At 38.7% G+C, this 20,373-nt stretch overlaps 1 protein-coding gene across 1 annotated transcript in view; it reads left to right on the forward strand.

Annotated features, from left to right (window-relative positions):
* The window catches only part of lipeb (lipase, hormone-sensitive b), a 170,495-nt gene that overhangs the window by 148,840 nt on the left and 1,282 nt on the right, over window positions 1-20,373 (forward strand). Inside the window, exons 9-10 of the mRNA XM_070869259.1 lie at window positions 11,384-11,611; window positions 16,270-16,428. Coding sequence (XP_070725360.1) covers window positions 11,384-11,611; window positions 16,270-16,428 — 387 coding nt within the window. The remainder of the gene's footprint in view (window positions 1-11,383; window positions 11,612-16,269; window positions 16,429-20,373) is intronic.

Here is a 20,373-nt window from a genome sequence, read left to right on the forward strand (position 1 = left end):
AAGAATAATAAAAGAATTATAAAGAATGATAAAAGAATTAAAAAAGAATTATAAAGAATGATAAAAGTATTAGAAAGAATGATTAAAGAATGATAAAAGAATTATAAATAATTATAAAAGAATTAGAAAGAATGATAAAAGAATTATAAAAGAAGTATAAAGAATGATAAAAGAATTATAAAAGAATTATAAAGAATAATAAGAGAATTATAAAGAATGATAAAAGAATTACAAAGAATGATAAAAGAATTATGAAAGAATTATAAAGTATGATAAAAGAATTATAAAGAATGATAAAAAATTATAAAGAATTATAAAGAATAATAAAAGAATGATAAAAGAATTATAAAGAATGATAAAATAATTATAAAGAATGATAAAAAATGATAAAAGAATTATAAAGAATGATAAAAGAATTATAAAAGATTTATAAAGAATGATAAAAGAATGATAAAAGAATAATTAAAGAATGATAAAAGAATTATAAAGAATGATAAAGGAATTGTAAAGAATGATAAAAGAATTATAAAAGAATTATTAAGAATGATAAAAGAATTATAAAGAATGATAAAAGAATTATAAAGAATGACAAAAAATGATAAAAGAATTATAAAGAATGATAAAAAATGATGAAAGAATTATAAAGAATGATAAAAGAATTATAAAAGATTTATAAAGATTGATAAAAGAATTATGAAAGAATGATAAAAGAATTATAAAGAATGATAAAAGAATTATAAAGAATGATAAAAGAATTATAAAAGAATTATAAAGAATGATCAAAAATGATAAAAGAATTATAAAGAATGATAAAAAAATTATAAAAGAATGATAAACGAATGATAAAAGAATTATAAAAGAATTATAAAATAATTGTAAAGAATTATAAAAGAATTATAAAGAATGATAAAAGAATTATAAAGAATGATAAAAGAATGATAAAAGAATTATAAAACAATTATAAAGAATGATAAAAGAATTATAAAGAATGATAAAAGAATGATAAAAGAATTATAAAGAATGATCAAAAATAATAAAAGAATTATAAAGAATGATAAAAGAATTATAAAAGAATTATAAAGAATGATAAAAGATTTATAAAGATTTATAAAGAATTATAAAAGACTGATAAAAGAATTATAAAAGAATTATAAAGAATTATAAAGAATGATAAAAGAAATATATAAGAATGATAAATGAATTGTAAAGAATGATAAAAGAATTATAAAAGAATTATACAGAATGATAAAAGTATTAGAAAGATTGATTAAAGAATGATAAAAGAATTATAAAGAATTATAAAAGAATTATAAAGAATGATAAAAGAATTATAAAAGGATTATAAAGAATGATAAAAGAATTATAAAGAATGATAAAAGAATTATAAAGAATGATAAAATAATTATAAAGAATTATAAAGAATGATAAAAGAATTATAAAAGGATTATAAAGAATGATAAAAGAATTATAAAGATTGATAAAAGAATTATAAAGAATGATAAAATAATTATAAAGAATTATAAAGAATGATAAAAGAATGATAAAAGAATTATAAAGATTGATAAAAGAATTATAAAGAATGATAAAAGAATAATAATGAATGATAAAAGAATTACAAAGAATGAAAAAAAATTATAAAAGCATTATAAAGAATGATAAAAGAATAATAAAAGAATTATAAAGAATGATAAAAGAATTATAAAAGAATTATAAAGAATGATAAAAGAATTATAAATGAATTATAAAGAATAATAAGAGAATTATAAAGAATGATAAAAGAATGATAAAAGAATTACAAAGAATGATAAAAGAATTATAAAGAATGATAAAAGAATGATAAAGAATGATAAAAGAATTATAAAGATTGATAAAAGAATTATAAAAAATGATAAAATAATTATAAAGAATGATAAAAGAATTATAAAGAATGATAAAAGAATTATAAAAGAATGATAAAGATTGATAAAAGAATTATAAAGAATGATAAAATAATTATAAAGAATTATAAAGAATGATAAAAGAATGATAAAAGAATTATAAAGATTGATAAAAGAATTATAAAGAATGATAAAAGAATAATAATGAATGATAAAAGAATTACATACAAAGAATGAAAAAAAATTATAAAAGCATTATAAAGAATGATAAAAGAATTATAAAAGAATTATAAAGAATGATAAAAGAATTATAAAATAATTATAAAGAATAATAAGAGAATTATAAAGAATGATAAAAGAATGATAAAAGAATTACAAAGATTGATAAAAGAATTATGAAAGAATTATAAAGAATGATCAAAGAATTATAAAAGAATTATAAAGAATGATAAAAGAATTATAATAGATTTATAAAGAATGATAAAAGAATTATAAAAGAATGATTAGAGAATGATAAAAGAATTATAAAGAATGATAAAAGAATTGTAAAGAATGATAAAAGAATTATAAAGATTGATAAAAGAATTATAAAAAATGATAAAATAATTATAAAGAATGATAAAAGAATTATAAAGAATGATAAAAGAATTATAAAAGAATTATAAAGATTGATAAAAGAATTATAAAGAATGATAAAATAATTATAAAGAATTATAAAGAATGATAAAAGAATTATAAAGAATGATAAAAGAATTATAAAAGAATTATAAAGATTGATAAAAGAATTATAAAGAATGATAAAATAATTATAAAGAATTACAAAGATTGATAAAAGTATTATAAAGAATGATAAAAGAATGATAAAAGAATTATAAAGATTGATAAAAGAATTATAAAAAATGATAAAATAATTATAAAGAATGATAAAAGAATGATAAAGAATGATAAAAGAATTATAAAGATTGATAAAAGAATTATAAAAAATGATAAAATAATTATAAAGAACGATAAAAGAATTATAAAGAATGATAAAAGAATTATAAAAGAATTATAAAGATTGATAAAAGAATTATAAAGAATGATAAAATAATTAAAACGAATTATAAAGAATGATAAAAGAATGATAAAAGAATTATAAAGATTGATAAAAGAATTATAAAGAATAATAAAGGAATTACAAAGAATGAAAAAAAATTATAAAAGCATTATAAAGAATGATAAAAGAATGATAAAAGAATTATAAAGAATGATAAAAGAATTATAAAAGAATTATAAAGAATGATAAAAGAATTATAAAAGAATTATAAAGAATAATAAGAGAATTATAAAGAATGATAAAAGAATGATAAAAGAATTACAAAGAATGATAAAAGAATTACGAAAGAATTATAAAGAATGATCAAAGAATTATAAAAGAATTATAAAGAATGATAAAATAATGATAAAAGAATTATAATAGATTTATAAAGAATGATAAAAGAATTATAAAAGAATTATAAAGAATGATAAAAGAATTATAAAGAATGATAAAAGAATGATCAAAGAATTATAAAGATTGATAAAAGAATTATAAAGAATGATAAAAGATTTATAAAAGAATTATAAAGAATTATAAAAGAATTATAAAAAATGATAAAAGAATTATAAAAGGATTATAAAGAATGATAAAAGAATTATAAAGAATGATAAAAGAATTATAAAAGAATTATAAAGAATGATAAAAAATGATAAAAGAATTATAAAGAATGATAAAAGAATTATAAAAGAATGATAAACGAATGATAAAAGAATTATAAAATAATTATAAAGAATTATAAAAGAATTATAAAGAATGATAAAAAATGATAAAAGAATTATAAAGAATGATAAAAGAAATATAAAGAATGATAAAAGAATTATAAAGAATGATAAAAGAATTTAAAAAGAATTATAAAGAATGATAAAAGAATTATAAAGAATGATAAAAGAATTATAAAAGAATTATAAAGAATGATAAAAAATGATAAAAGAATTATAAAGAATGATAAAAAAGGATAAAAGAATTATAAAGAATGATAAAAGAATTATAAAAGGTTTATAAAGAATGATAAAAGAATTATAAAAGAATGATTAAAGAATGATAAAAGAATTATAAAGAATGATAAAAGAATTGTAAAGAATGATAAAAGAATTATAAAAGAATTATAAAGAATGATAAAAGAATTATAAAAGAATTATAAAGAATGATAAAAAATCATAAAAGAATTATAAAGAATGATAAAAGAATTATAAAAGAATGATAAACGAATGATAAAAGAATTAGAAAAGAATTATAAAATAATTGTAAAGAATTATAAAAGAATTATAAAGAATGATTAAAGAATTATAAAGAATTATAAAGAATGATAAAATAATTGTAAAAGCATTATAAAGAATGATAAAAGAATGATAAAAGAATTATAAAGAAAGATAAAAGAATGATAAAGGAATTATAAAGAATGATAAAAGAATTATAAAAGAATTATACAGAATGATAAAAGTATTAGAAAGATTGATTAAAGAATGATAAAAGAATTATAAAGAATTATAAAAGAATTATAAAAGGATTATAAAGAATGATAAAAGAATTATAAAAGAATTCTAAAGAATGATAAAAGTATTAGAAAGATTGATTAAAGAATGATAAAAGGATTATAAAGAATGATAAAAGAATTATAAAGAATGATAAAAGAATTATAAAAGAATTATAAAGAATGATAAAATAATGATAATAGAATTATAAAGAATTATAAAAGAATTATAAAGAATGATAAAAGAATTATAAAAGGATTATAAAGAATGATAAAAGAATTATAAAGAATGATAAAAAGAATTATAAAAGAATTATAAAGAATGATAAAATAATGATAATAGAATTATAAAGAATTATAAAGAATGATAAAAAGAATTATAAAAGAATTATAAAGAATGATAAAAAATGATAAAAGAATTATAAAGAATGATAAAACAATTATAAAAGAATGATAAACGAATGATAAAAGAATTATAAAAGAATTATAAAATAATTATAAAGAATTATAAAAGAATTATAAAGAATGATAAAGGAATTATAAAGAATTATAAAGAATGATAAAAGAATTATAAAAGAATTATAAAGAATGATAAAAGATTTGTAAAGATTTATAAAGAATGATAAAAGAATTATAAAAGACTGATAAAAGAATTATAAAAGAATTATACAGAATGATAAAAGTATTAGAAAGATTGATTAAAGAATGATAAAAGAATTATAAGGAATTATAAAGAATGATAAAAAAATTATAAAAAGATAATAAAGAATGATAAAAGAATTATAAAAGAATTATAAAGAATGATAAAAGTATTAGAAATATTGATTAAAGAATGATAAAAGAATTATAAAAGGATTATAAAGAATGATAAAAGAATTATAAAAGGATTATAAAGAATGATAAAAGAATTATAAAGAATGATGAAAGAATTATAAAGGATTATAAAGAATGATAAAAGAATTATAAAAGATTTATAAAGAATTATAAAGCATTATAAAGAATGATAATAGAATTAAAAAAGAATTATAAAGAATGATAAAAGTATTAGAAAGAATGATTAAAGAATGATAAAATAATTATAATTATTATAAAAGAATTATAAAGAATGATAAAAGAATTATAAAAGAATTATAAAGAGTGATAAAAGAATTATAAAATAATTATAAAGAATAATAAGAGAATTATAAAGAATGATAAAAGAATTACAAAGAATGATAAAAGAATTATGAAAGAATTATAAAGTATGATAAAAGAATTATAAAGAATGATAAAAAATTATAAAGAATTATAAAGAATAATAAAAGAATGATAAAAGAATTATAAAGAATGATAAAAGAATTATAAAGAATTATAAAGAATGATAAAAGAATTAAATAAGAATGATAAAAGAATTATAAAGAATGATAAAAGCATTTTAAAATAATTATAAAGAATGATAAAAGAATTATAAAAGAATTATAAAGAATGATAAAATAATGAGAAAAGAATTATAAAAGATTTATAAAGAATGATAAAAGAATTATAAAAGAATGATTAGAGAATGATAAAAGAATTATAAAGAATGATAAAAGAATTGTAAAGAATGATAAAAGAATTATCAAAGAATTTTAAAGAATGATAAAAGAATTATAAAAGAATTATAAAGAATGATAAAAGAATGATAAAAGAATTATAAAGAATGATAAAAAATGATAAAAGAATTATAAAGATTGATAAAAGAATTATAAAAGATTTATAAAGAATGATAAAAGAATGATAAAGAATGATAAAGGAATTGTAAAGAATGATAAAAAATGATAAAAGAATTATAAAGAATGATAAAAAATGATAAAAGAATTATAAAGAATAATAAGAGAATTATAAAGAATGATAAAAGAATTACAAAGAATGATAAAAGAATTATGAAAGAATTATAAAGTATGATAAAAGAATTATAAAGAATGATAAAAAATTATAAAGAATTATAAAGAATAATAAAAGAATGATAAAAGAATTATAAAGAATGATAAAAGAATTATAAAGAATTATAAAGAATGATAAAAGAATTAAATAAGAATGATAAAAGAATTATAAAGAATGATAAAAGCATTTTAAAATAATTATAAAGAATGATAAAAGAATTATAAAAGAATTATAAAGAATGATAAAATAATGAGAAAAGAATTATAAAAGATTTATAAAGAATGATAAAAGAATTATAAAAGAATGATTAGAGAATGATAAAAGAATTATAAAGAATGATAAAAGAATTGTAAAGAATGATAAAAGAATTATCAAAGAATTTTAAAGAATGATAAAAGAATTATAAAAGAATTATAAAGAATGATAAAAGAATGATAAAAGAATTATAAAGAATGATAAAAAATGATAAAAGAATTATAAAGAATGATAAAAGAATTATAAAAGATTTATAAAGAATGATAAAAGAATGATAAAGAATGATAAAGGAATTGTAAAGAATGATAAAAAATGATAAAAGAATTATAAAGAATGATAAAAAATGATAAAAGAATTATAAAGAATGATTAAAGAATGATAAAAGAATTATAAAGAATGATAAAAGAATTGTAAAGAATGATAAAAGAATTATAAAAGAATGATTAGAGAATGATAAAAGAATTATAAAAGAATTATAAAGAATGATAAAAGAATGATAAAAGAATTATAAAGAATGATAAAAAATGATAAAAGAATTATAAAGAATGATAAAAGAATTATAAAAGATTTATAAAGAATGATAAAAGAATTATAAAAGAATGATTAAAGAATGATAAAAGAATTATAAAGAATGATAAAGGAATTGTAAAGAATGATAAAAGAATTATAAAAGAATTATTAAGAATGATAAAAGAATTATAAAGAATGATAAAAGAATTATAAAGAATGATAAAAAATGATAAAAGAATGATAAAAAATGATAAAAGAATTATAAAGAATGATAAAAGAATTATAAAAGATTCATAAAGAATGATAAAAGAATTATAAAAGAATGATTAAAGAATGATAAAAGAATTATAAAGAATGATAAAAGAATTGTAAAGAATGATAAAAGAATGATAAAAGAATTATAAAGAATGATAAAAGAATTATAAAGAATGATAAAAGAATTATAAAGAATGATAAAAAATGATAAAAGAATTATAAAGAATGATAAAAGAATTATAAAAGAATGATAAACGAATGATAAAAGAATTATAAAATAATTGTAAAGAATTATAAAAGAATTATAAAGAATGATAAAAGAATTATAAAGAATTATAAAGAATGATAAAAGAATTATAAAAGAATTATAAAATAATTGTAAAGATTTATAAAGAATTATAAAAGACTGATAAAAGAATTATAAAAGAATTATAAAGAATTATAAAGAATGATAAAAGAAATATATAAGAATGATAAATGAATTATAAAGAATGATAAAAGAATTATAAAAGAATTATACAGAATGATAAAAGTATTAGAAAGATTGATTAAAGAATGATAAAAGAATTATAAAGAATGATAAAAGAATTGTAAAGAATGATAAAAGAATTATAAAAGAATGATTAGAGAATGATAAAAGAATTATAAAGAATGATAAAAGAATTGTAAAGAATGATAAAAGAATTATCAAAGAATTTTAAAGAATGATAAAAGAATTATAAAAGAATTATAAAGAATGATAAAAGAATGATAAAAGAATTATAAAGAATGATAAAAAATGATAAAAGAATTATAAAGAATGATAAAAGAATTATAAAAGATTTATAAAGAATGATAAAAGAATTATAAAAGAATGATTAAAGAATGATAAAAGAATTATAAAGAATGATAAAGGAATTGTAAAGAATGATAAAAGAATTATAAAAGAATTATTAAGAATGATAAAAGAATTATAAAGAATGATAAAAGAATTATAAAGAATGAGAAAAGAATTATAAAAGGATTATAAAGAATGATAAAAGAATTATAAAAGAATAATAAAAGAATTATAAATAATGATAAAAGCGTTATAAATGAATTATAAACAATGATAAAAGAATTATAAAAGAATTATAAAGAATGATAAAAGTATTATAAAGGATTATAAAGAATGATAAAAGAATTATAAAAGATTTATAAAGAATTATAAAAGAATTATAAAGAATGATAAAAGAATTATAAAAGGATTATAAAGAATGATAAAAGAATTATAAAATAATTATAAAGACTAATAAAAGAATTATAAAGAATGATAAAAGAATTATAAAAGGATTATAAAGAAGGATAAAAGAATTATAAAAGACTTATAAAGAATGATAAATGAATTATAAAGAATTATAAAGAATGATAAAAGAATTATAAAGAATGATAAAAGTATTAGAAAGATTGATTAAAGAATGATAAAAGAATTATAAAGAATTATAAAAGAATTATAAAAGGATTATAAAGAATGATAAAAGAATTATAAAGAATTATAAAAGAATTGTAAAGAATGATAAAAGAATTGTAAAAGAATGATAAAAGAATTATGAAAGAATTATAAAGTATGATAAAAGAATTATAAAGAATGATAAAAAAATTATATAGAATTATAAAGAATGATAAAAGAATTATAAAAGAATGATAAAAGAATTATAAAAGAATTATAAAGAATGATAAAAGAATTATAAAAGAATGATAAAAGAATGATAAAAGAATTATAAAGAATGATAAAAGAATTATAAAAGAATTATAAAGAATGATAAAAGTATTAGAAAGATTGATAAAAGAATGATATAGAATGATAAAAGAATTATAAAAATGATAAAACAATTATAAAACAATTATAATGAATGATAAAAGAATTATATAGAATAATAAAAGAATGATAAAAGATTATAAAAGAATTATAAAGAATGATCGAAGAATTATAAAGAATTGTAAAGAATGATAAAAGAATTATAAATAGTAATAAAAAAATGATAGAAGAATTATAAAGAATGATAAAAGAATTATAAAGAATGATAAAAGAATGATAAAAGAATTATAAAGAATTATAAAAGAATTTTCAAGAATGATAAAAGAATTATAAAGAATTATAAATGAATTATAAAGAATGATAAAAGAATTATAAAAGGATTATAAAGAATGATAAAAACAATTAGAAAGAATGACAAAATAATTTTCTAAGAATTATAAAGAATGATAAAAGAATGATAAAAGAATTATAAAGAATGATAAAAGAATTATAAAGAATGATAAAAGAATGATAAAAGAATTATAAAGAATGATAAAAGAATTATAAAAGACACTTGAACTTGACTTTTTTTGCAGGGTTTCAGACCTCCCACCCAGCTCCCGGTGCTTTCTCGTGAGCGTTTTGTTGCTCCTCACCAAGAGGTCGCCGCTCTGACCAAACCCGGGCGGTTACGGTTTTATCGGCAATGCACGCCGGCGGTCCACTCCCTAGCAGTATTTTGAAACCGCCGGTGGAACACTTTGGGGAACTTCCCACTGGGTGGTTTAACACCGAAAACGATCAATACCGCCGAAAAATCTGGCGGATATGGTGCTGAAATTCTGTCTCTCTTTTGTGTCTCTTTCTATCAGTGTTATGTCCTCTCTTGCTTTCCCCTCCCTCTCCCCCTCAAGATGAGGTGGAGAAAGACACTGTAATGTATTTGCTTCATGGGTTCTTTGCTTAAGAATTCGTAGCAGCACATTGCTATTAATAACTAGTTGGTTTGTTAGCAAAGGTTAAACAATCACACGACACATTACCAGTTCATCCACCAGGCTCACAACTGCATACCTCATCGTGGATCCCCCGAACCCAACAAGCTGGGGTTTTATTGAGTCTTGCGAACATCACGTGACTAGCTAAGCCACTCCCAACTCAACAGCTCCACAACTATTTAATCATGTGCCCCCTTATTAAAGAGGTACTAATAAGGACAAATTAAACAAATTAAACTTTTAGTGTTAAATGGATCATATTAAAATTTGGTTGCTGGGGGTGATGATGCACTCCAGTCCCTCCGGTGCCCACCTCTCGCGGAAGGCTGCGAGCGTACCGGCGGACACCGTGTGCTCCATCTCCAGGGACACCCTGGCTCGGATGTAACTGCGGAAGAGAGGCAGGCAGTCGGGCTGAACGACCCCCTCGACCGCCCGCTGCCTGGACCGGTTAATGACCACCTTGGCCAGGCCTAGGAGCAGTCCCATGAGGAGGCCTTGCGACCTGCCCGCTCCCCTCCGCATAGGGTGCCCAAAGATCAAGAGCATGGGACTGAAGTGCAACTAGAATTTGAGGAGCAGCCCCTTTAAATAATGGAATAGGGGCTGCAACCTCATACATTCAACATACACATGGAACAGGGACTCCTCTAGTCCGTGAACCGACGTAAAAACCAATTGCACGGGACTACTCGTGCAACACCCTCTAGGCCAAGTCCACAATAAATAAGGGGAGCACTCCCATGTAGAGAGCACTCCATTGGGGACCTCCGCCTCCTGCGGACGGCAAAATGGTGCACCATGGCGTGTCCGGACGGCAGACGAGGATGGCAAGGTGGAGAGTGTGCAAGAGCAGCCCGTACGGGAATCTCCTCCGCGCAGAACTGAAAGGCACGGAGGGAATTTCCCGGAGGAGGCTCAAGTTGTGAGGCGCCGGCTCCCGAGGGAGGTTTCGGGGCTTGGTGCCGATGAGGAATTCCGTCCGGACGGGGGTCAGTTCGGACGGGATCGCCCCACGAGCCTGAGCCTCCTGTCAACAGCTCTGCAAAGCTGTGAGCATCCTCACAGGTGCATACATTACAGACACATTCGAGAGCTGGTCTTGCAGTGTGTTGGGGGACAAGAGTTGTCAGTGGTCCACACCAGGTGCTGGGTGGTGCAGTTTGGCTCGGGGGGCCTTCGTAACAGCCTGGTACCTAACCCCCCCCCCCCCCCGCCCCCCACGCAGCTGTTTCCGAATGTTCTCACCCACATTCTCCACTTTCCCCCCCCGCCTCTCAGGTTCGACAGCAGAACGGATCTGCCTGGCCGGGGACAGTGCTGGAGGAAATCTGTGCATCACCGTGTCCATGCGGGCCGCCTCCTACGGAGTTCGACTGCCCGACGGGATCATGGCCGCCTACCCCGCCACCCTGCTCCAAGCCACCGCCTCGCCGTCCCGCCTGCTCACCTTCATCGACCCACTGCTGCCCCTCAGCGTCCTGTCTAAGTGCTTGAGCGCGTACGCAGGTAAGAGTCACGCCGACCGTGCAAGAAAGAAAGACTTGCATTTATATAGCGTCTTTCACCACCACCGGACGTTGCAAAGCACTCTACAACCAATGAAGTACTTTTGGAGTGTAGTCACTGTTGTAATGTGGGAAACGCGGCAGCCAATTTACGCACAGCAAGCTGATAATTTGTTTATTTATTATGTTGATTGAGGGATAAATATTGGCCCCAAGACACCAGGGATAACTCCCCCGCTCTTCTTGCAAATAGTGCCATGGGATCTTTTACGTCCACCTGAGAGAGCTGACGGGGCCTCGGTTTAATGTCTCATCTGAAAGACGGCCCCTCCGACAGTGCAGCGCTGCCTCAGTACTGCTCCTCCGACAGTGCGGCACTCCCTCAGTACTGCCCCTCCGACAGTGCGGCACTCCCTCAGTACTGCCCCTCTGACAGTGCGGCGCTCCCTCAGTACTGCCCCTCCGACAGTGCGGCGCTCCCTCAGTACTGACCCTCCGACAGTGCGGCACTCCCTCAGTACAGCCCCACCGACAGTGCGGCGCTCCCTCAGTACTGCCCCTCCGACAGTGCGGCGCTCCCTCAGTACTGCCCCTTCGACAGTGCGGCGCTCCCTCAGTACTGCCTCTCCGACAGTGCGGCGCTCCCTCAGTACTGCCCCCCTGACAGTGCAGCACTCCCTCAGTACTGCCCCTCCGACAGTGCGGCACTCCCTCAGTACTGCCCCCCCCGACAGTGAGGCGCTCCCTCAGTACTGCCCCCCCGACAGTGAGGCGCTCCCTCAGTACTGACCCTCCGACAGTGCGGCACTCCCTCAGTACTGCCCCTCTGACATTGCGGCACTCCCTCAATACTGCCCCTCCAACAGTGCGGCGCTCCCTCAGTACTGCCCCTCCGACAGTGCGGCATTCCCTCAGTACTGCCCCTCCGATAGTGCAGCACTCCCTCAGTACTGCCCCTCCGACAGTGCGGCGCTCCCTCAGAACTGCACTGGAGTGTCTGCCTGGATTATGTGCTCAAGTCCCTGGAGTGGGACTCGCACTCACTACCTTCTGACTCTGAGGCGAGAGAGCTGCCCACTGAGCCACAGCCCAAGCCTAGTCAGACTGAGCGGGACGGGGTGGGGTGGGGGGGCGGGGGGCTGCTCCTGGCATTGGGAGAGCGTCCTCTGCGAGGTGTACGTATGAAATCAAATGAAAGAATTATATCGCGGCTATCTCAACCTCAGGCATTTCAAAACATTACCAGGTTACATAGCAGTGAATCACACGGTGGGTCAGTGGGTAACTCTCTCTCTCGCTTCTGAGTCAGAAGGTCATGGCTTCGAGCTCCAGCGACTAGAGCCACAATCTTTTCATTTTATTCATTCACTGGGTGTGGTTGCATCAAGGCTGACACTCCTGTTGCGGTACTGAGGGAGCGCCGCACTGTCTGAGGAGCAGTACTGAGGGAGCGCCGCACTGTCTGAGGAGCAGTACTGAGGGAGCGCCGCACTGTCTGAGGAGCAGTACTGAGGGAGTGCCGCACTGTCGGAGGGTCAGTACTGAGGGAGCGCCGCACTGTCGGAGGGGCAGTACTGAGGGAGTGCCGCACTGTCGGAGGGGCAGTACTGAGGGAGCGCCGCACTGTCGGAGGGGCAGTACTGAGGGAGCGCCTCACTGTCGGGGGGGGCAGTACTGAGGGAGTGCCGCACTGTCAGAGGGGCAGTACTGAGGGAGTGCTGCACTGTCTGAGGAGCAGTACTGAGGGAGTGCCGCACTGTCGGAGGGGCAGTACTGAGGGAGCGCCGCACTGTCTGAGGAGCAGTACTGAGGGAGCGCCGCACTGTCGGAGGGGCAGTACTGAGGGAGTGCCGCACTGTCGGAGGGGCAGTACTGAGGGAGTGCTGCACTGTCAGAGGGGCAGTACTGAGGGAGTGCTGCACTGTCTGAGGAGCAGTACTGAGGGAGTGCCGCACTGTCGGAGGGGCAGTACTGAGGGAGCGCCGCACTGTCTGAGGAGCAGTACTGAGGGAGCGCCGCACTGTCGGAGGGGCAGTACTGAGGGAGTGCCGCACTGTCGGAGGGGCGGTACTGAGGGAGCGCCGCACTGTCTGAAGAGCAGTACTGAGAGAGTGCCGCACTGTCGGAGGGGCGGTACTGAGGGAGCGCCGCACTGTCGGAGGGGCAGTACTGAGGGAGCGCCGCACTGTCCGAGGAGCAGTACTGAGGGAGTGCCGCACTGTCGGAGGGGCAGTACTGAGGGAGCGCCGCACTGTCCGAGGAGCAGTACTGAGGGAGTGCCGCACTGTCGGAGGGGCAGTACTGAGGGAGCGCCGCACTGTCTGAGGAGCAGTACTGAGGGAGCGCCGCACTGTCTGAGGAGCAGTACTGAGGGAATGCCGCACTGTCGGAGGGGCAGTACTGAGGGAGTGCCGCACTGTCTGAGGAGCGGTACTGAGGGAGCGCCGCACTGTCTGAGGAGCAGTACTGAGGGAGCGCCGCACTGTCTGAGGAGCGGTACTGAGGGAGCGCCGCACTGTCTGAGGAGCAGTACTGAGGGAGCGCCGCACTGTCTGAGGAGCAGTTATGAGGGAGCGCCGCACTGTCTGAGGAGCAGTACTGAGGGAGCGCCGCACTGTCTGAGGAGCAGTACTGAGGGAGTGCCGCACTGTCGGAGGGGCAGTGCTGAGAGAGTGCTACTCTGACGTCCACCTGAGAGGGCAGACGGGGCCTCAGTTTAACCTCTTTCGGATGAGACATTAAACCGATACCCCGTCTGCCCTCTCAGCTGGACGTTAAAGATCCCACGGCCACTATTGTAAGAAGAGCAGGGGAGTTCTCTCCGGTGTCCTGGCTCAATATTTATCCTTCAACGAACGTCAGTAAAAAGCAGATTATCGGGCCATTATCACATTGCTGTGTGTGGGAGCTGTGCTGTGCGCAAATTAGCTGCTTGGTTTTCCACATTCGAACAGTGACTGCACTCCAAAAACGTGCTTCATTGTCTGTGAAGCGCTTTGGGACATTCTGAGGATGTGAAGGGAGCTATGGAAATGCAAGCCTTTGGGCTGGATTTTCAGTTGTCTGTAGCCTCAGTTAGCGGCGATGGGAGCGTTAGAGCTTAGCGACCAGAAGTGCGGGTTTTAGCGCCCCGACCAAAAACTCATTCGGGTCTCGACGGGGGGCACAAACCATTAGCACCTGGCTGCTGGCGATCGCTCTGATACTGACATATTCCTGGTGCAGCGCCCACGCTTAACCCTGGTCGGTAAATTCGGTGCGGCAGCCTCATTGAGCGCCCGCCAAGAACAAGGTCTGGGGAAACCGTCGGTGCAGGCTGGCAGAGTCGTTAACTAGCGGCTGAGGATGAGGAAACGCTTCCCTGGGAGGTCACCGGCAGTGCAGCGTTTACACACAGCACGGTGCGTGAGCCTCCCAGTTAACCGCGACACAGACAGACAGAACAGTGCAGCTTTATGTCGAAAACTTTAATGGGGGTATCACTGGTTCACCAGCGCGCGCCTCTAACAGTCGGCTGTTGCCGGGGTCTGACTCGGAGTGGGCCTCTACTCATTGGAGTTCAGAAGAATGAGAGGTGATCTTATCGTAACGTATCAGATTATGAGGGGGCTTGACAAGGTGGATGCAGAGAGGATGTTCCCACTGATGGGGGAGACTAGAACTAGGGGGCATGGTCTTAGAATAAGGGGCCGCCATTTCAAACTGAGATGAGGAGAAATTTCTTCTCTCAGAGGGTTATGGATCTGGGGAATTCGCCTCAGAGTGCTGTGGAGGCTGAGCCATTGAATATATTTAAGACTGAGATAGACAGTTTCTTAAACGATAAGGGGATAAAGGGTTATGGGGAGTGGGCAGGGAAGTGGAGCTGAGTCCATGATCAGATCAGCCATGATCTTATTAAATGGCGGAGCAGGCTCGAGGGGCCGAATGGCCGACTCCTGCTCCTATTTCTTATGTTCTTAAGCGCAACGGGTCCGATAATTTACCGACCAAACTTCCGTTATCGTCTCCCCAGCCCACGCCCCCCCCCCGCCCAGCTCTGGTGTGCAATGGCCGATTTATCGCCCTGTCAGCTCTTCGACCGATTCTGACGGATTTCTGGGCGGAGGGCGCAAACTTTTTCAAGGAGCTAAAATTACCGCTTGGCCTAGATTACCGCCCCAACTGAGGTGCGACCGAATTTCTCCCTGTCCCTGGAGGTGGAATAGGGCTGCGGGAGAGGGGCATCACGCTCTCAATGGGGACAGGATATCGGGCAAAGGAAAGGCCTCACCTGGATTGTCCACCCGGCTGGGGAAGTGGGGGCTGAGACTCCTCAGTGGCTCAATCGGGAAGGGGGGAGGCTCAACGAGTTCGTATCCGCTGCCGGTCAGGCCCCCTCCCCCCGATACTGGGGCCCCCTCCCCCCCCCCCCGATCCTCCTCTCCCCCGATACTGGGCCCTCTTCCCCACCCCACCTTCGATAATGGCCCCACCTCCCCCCCAATCCTCCCCCCCCCCCCCCCCGCCGATACTGGGCCCACCCCCCCGATCCGCCACCCCCCCCCGATATTGGGCCCACCCCCCCACCCACCCGATCCTCGCCACCGCCGATCCTCCCCGCCTCCCCTCCCCAATCCTCGTGGCTCTTCCCCTCACCGTGTCGGTTGTGTGTTGCAGGTACAGAGCCTGTGACGAGTGCATCGTCGAACCTGGAGAAGGTCGACACATTGAGCATGGTGCGCAACGACACGGCCGTGCTGCTTCGCGACCTCCGCCAGGGAGCCTCAGCCTGGCTCAACTCGCTGCTCGAGACCGGCAAGACCAGCCGCACACCCGGTGAGTATCTCTCCCCTCCCCTCTCCCCCATCACTGGGACCCTCCCCTCTCCCCCATCCCTGGGACCCTCCCTCCCCCCACCCCTGGGGCCCTCCCCTCTCCCCCATCACTGGGACCCTCCCCTCTCCCCCATCACTGGGACCCTCCCTCCCCCCATCCCTGGGGCCCTCCCCTCTCCCCCATCACTGGGACCCTCCCCTCTCCCCCATCACTGGGACCCTCCCCTCTCCCCCATCACTGGGACCCTCCCCTCTCCCCCATCACTGGAACCCTCCCCTCTCCCCCATCACTGGGACCCTCCCTCCCCCCACCCCTGGGGCCCTCCCCTCTCCCCCATCACTGGGACCCTCCCCTCTCCCCCATCACTGGGACCCTCCCTCCCCCCATCCCTGGGGCCCTCCCCTCTCCCCCATCACTGGGACCCTCCCCTCTCCCCCATCACTGGGACCCTCCCTCCCCCCACCCCTGGGGCCCTCCCCTCTCCCCATCACTGGGACCCTCCCCTCTCCCCCATCACTGGGACCCTCCCCTCTCCCCCATCACTGGGACCCTCCCCTCTCCCCCATCACTGGGACCCTCCCCTCTCCCCCATCACTGGGACCCTCCCTCCCCCCACCCCTGGGGCCCTCCCCTCTCCCCATCCCTGGGGCCCTCCCCTCTCCCCCATCACTGGGACCCTCCCTCCCCCCACCCCTGGGGCCCTCCCCTCTCCCCCATCACTGGGACCCTCCCCTCTCCCCCATCACTGGGACCCTCCCTCCCCCCATCCCTGGGGCCCTCCCCTCTCCCCCATCCCTGGGGCCCTCCCCTCTCCCCCATCACTGGGACCCTCCCCTCTCCCCCATCCCTGGGGTCCTCCCCTCTCCCCCATCACTGGGACCCTCTCCTCTCCCCCATCACTGGGACCCTCCCTCCCCCCATCCCTGGGGCCCTCCACTCTCCCCCATCCCTGGGACCCTCCCCTCTCCCCCATCCCTGGGACCCTCCCCTCTCTCCCATCCCTGAGACCCTCACCTCCCCCCCCACATCCCTGGGTCCCTCCCCTCTCCCCATCCCTGGGACCCCTACTCCCCCTATCGCTGAGACCCTCTCTCCCCCCATCCCTGGGACGCTCCCCATCCCCTCTCCCATCCCTGGGACCTTCCCCTCCCTGGGACCCTCCCCTCCCCCCTAACAGCACCCCCCCCATCCCCAGGGGCATCCACCCCCCCAGCCCCAAACCCTATCTCTATAACCTCCAACTGTCTCACGAGCCTCCTGCGGCCCTACATCCCTCCCTATCTCTGCAACCTCCTCCAGCCCCGACACATCTCCCTATCTCTGTACCCTCCTCCAGCCCCGACACATCTCCCTATCTCTGTAACCTCCTCCAGCCCCTACACCCCTCCCTATCTCTGTAACCTCCTCCAGCCCCTACACCCCTCCCTATCTCTGTAAACTCCTCAAGCCCCTACACCCCTCCCTATCTCTGTAACCTCCTCCAGCCCCTACACCCCTCCCTATCTCTGTAACCTCCTCCAGCCCCTACACCCCTCCCTATCTCTGTAACCTCCTCCAGCCCCTACACCCCTCCCTATCTCTGTAAACTCCTCAAGCCCCTACACCCCTTCCCTATCTCTGTAAACTCCTCAAGCCCCTACACCCCTCCCTATCTCTGTAAACTCCTCAAGCCCCTACACCCCTCCCTATCTCTGTAACCTCCTCCAGCCCTACAACTCTCTGAGATCTCTGCTCTCCCCCAATTCTGCCTTCATGCACATCCCTGATTATAATCGCTCCACCATCGGTGGCCGTGCCATCAGCTGCCTGGGCCCCAAGCTCTGGAACTCCCTCCCTAAACCTCTATATCGCTCCTCCTTTAAGACATTCCTAAAGCCTACCTCTTTGACCAAGCTTTTGGTCGCCTGCGCTAATATCTCCTTCTGTGGCTCGGTGTCAGACTTTGTCTCATTTATGCTCCTGTGAAGGGCCTTGGGATGTTTTACTGCTTTAAGGCGCTGTGGAAATACAAGCTGTTGAACTGCAGAAGGTCTCACACTTCTGCTGTGCTTGGCCCGTGAGGACGAAGAAGAATTTGACAGGGCGGAGGGAGTGCTGGGCACTGAGTGAGAGATACGGGGGAGGGCACAGGTAGAGAGGTGGCTTCGGCAGAACACGGGGAGGGGAAATGGGTAACGGGAGTATCAGCCCACAGGTCTGTCCGGGTGGCCACTGCCTCTACGACAACTCCTGTTTAAATAGCGCAGTAACGTCAGAAAAGCTCCCCGTGGTGTTTCACCGGGGCATCAAATGGTCACTGAGGCAACAGAACGGTGTCCAGGAGCAGTGCCCGAAGGAGGTGGGACTTCAGGAGGGTCTGCAAGTAGCCGAGGTGGATGGGCAGGCCCAGGGATATGGGCGGGGAATCCAGAGGGTTGGACTGAAGGCACGGTCAGCGCTGGTGAAGTGGATAGCGGAGGGCAGCCACTCAAGGTCCACATCGGGGGCGGGAGTGAGAGGGGGAGGGGAGTGAGAGGGGGAGGGAAGTGAGGGGAGAGGGGAGTGAGGGGGGCGGGGAGTGAGGGGTGGCAGGGAGTGAGGGAGAGTGAGGGGGCGGGGAGTGGGGGGGGGCGGGCAGTGAGGGGGAGGGTGGGAGGGTGAGGGGGAGTGAGGGGGCGGGGAATGAGGGGGGCGAGCAGTGAGGGGAGGGCGGGCAGTGAAGGGGAGGGCGGGGGGTGAGGCGGAGTGAGGGGGGTGTGGGCAGTGAGGGGTGGCAGGGAGTGAGCAGGGCGGGGAGTGAGGGTGGGTAGTGGAGGGGGGGGTAGTGAAGGGCGTGGCGGGGGTGTGAGGGATCTGGTTGCGGACTGGATCAGGAGTTGGTTCCACACCTCACTCGGACAGTCCGAGGAACAGATAAACACAGGGCATGAGTGGAATGTAAACAAAGCGCGCGATCCCTAGCGCACTCTGGCCGGGGGTGTGGGAGTGGTGGGGGGGGGGGCTGGTGTGGGGGTTTGTGGAGTGGTGGGGAGGGGGTGGGGGTGTGGGAGTGATGTGGGGGGAGAGCTGGTGCGGGGGGTGTGGGAGTGGTGGGGAGGGGGTGGGGGTGTGGGAGTGATGTGGTGGGGGGGGCTGGTGCGGGGGGTGTGGGAGTGGTGGGGGGGGGCTGGTGCGGGGGGTGTGGGAGTGATGTGGGGGGGGGCTGGTGCGGGGGGTGTGGGAGTGATGTGGGGGGGGCGCGGGTTTGTGGAGTGGTGGTGGGGGCTCGGTGTGGGGGGTGTGGGAGTGATGGGGGCAGTGGGCAGGTGTGGGGGTTTGCCAGTGGTGGTGGGCTCGTGCTGCTGCCCTCCCCCCCGGCCTGCTCCCTGGGGCCGCTGCCTTTTGCCGAGACGTCGCTGGCTTGACACGTCCTCCTCCTGCCGCTGGCTCTGAGCTCTGTCTTGTCTCTGCAGTGGGATTGCAGCTCTGGGCCTGCCTCAGGCGACCTCTCACCCTCCTGCTGCGCCTGCTACGACTGGAGTGGCCGATCCTTTCTAACTGTCTTGCCTCTGGTAGGAGCATCTCTGTGCCGTAACCTGCCAGCTCCCTCACAACCCTCTCGGCTTCTGTCTCCTCGCCACACGCCACTAACCGGCAGCTCGCGTTGGCACGGTGCCCCCTCCCTCTCCCCCCCCCACCTCGCACTGACTCGCCCTCGCTCCGTACCGCCTGTGCTGTCTGTCTGTCTGCCTGGGCCCCATTGCTTGCCGTACTCCCTGCTTACCATTGCACACTCGCCCGCTCCAGCATTGCCTGCCTGCTTTTTGCACATTAGCCAGATCCCGCGGCATTGATGAAGGAAGAGCAGGGGAGATGTTCTCCCCCGGTGTCCTCGAGCCAATGTTTATCTCTTAACCAACATCATTCCCTTTATTGCAAGGGGGATGGAGTACAAAAGCACGAAGTCCTGCTACAATTGTACAGGGT

This window comes from Pristiophorus japonicus, chromosome X (genome assembly GCF_044704955.1).
Source record: "Pristiophorus japonicus isolate sPriJap1 chromosome X, sPriJap1.hap1, whole genome shotgun sequence".
Lineage (NCBI taxonomy): Eukaryota > Metazoa > Chordata > Chondrichthyes > Pristiophoridae > Pristiophorus > Pristiophorus japonicus.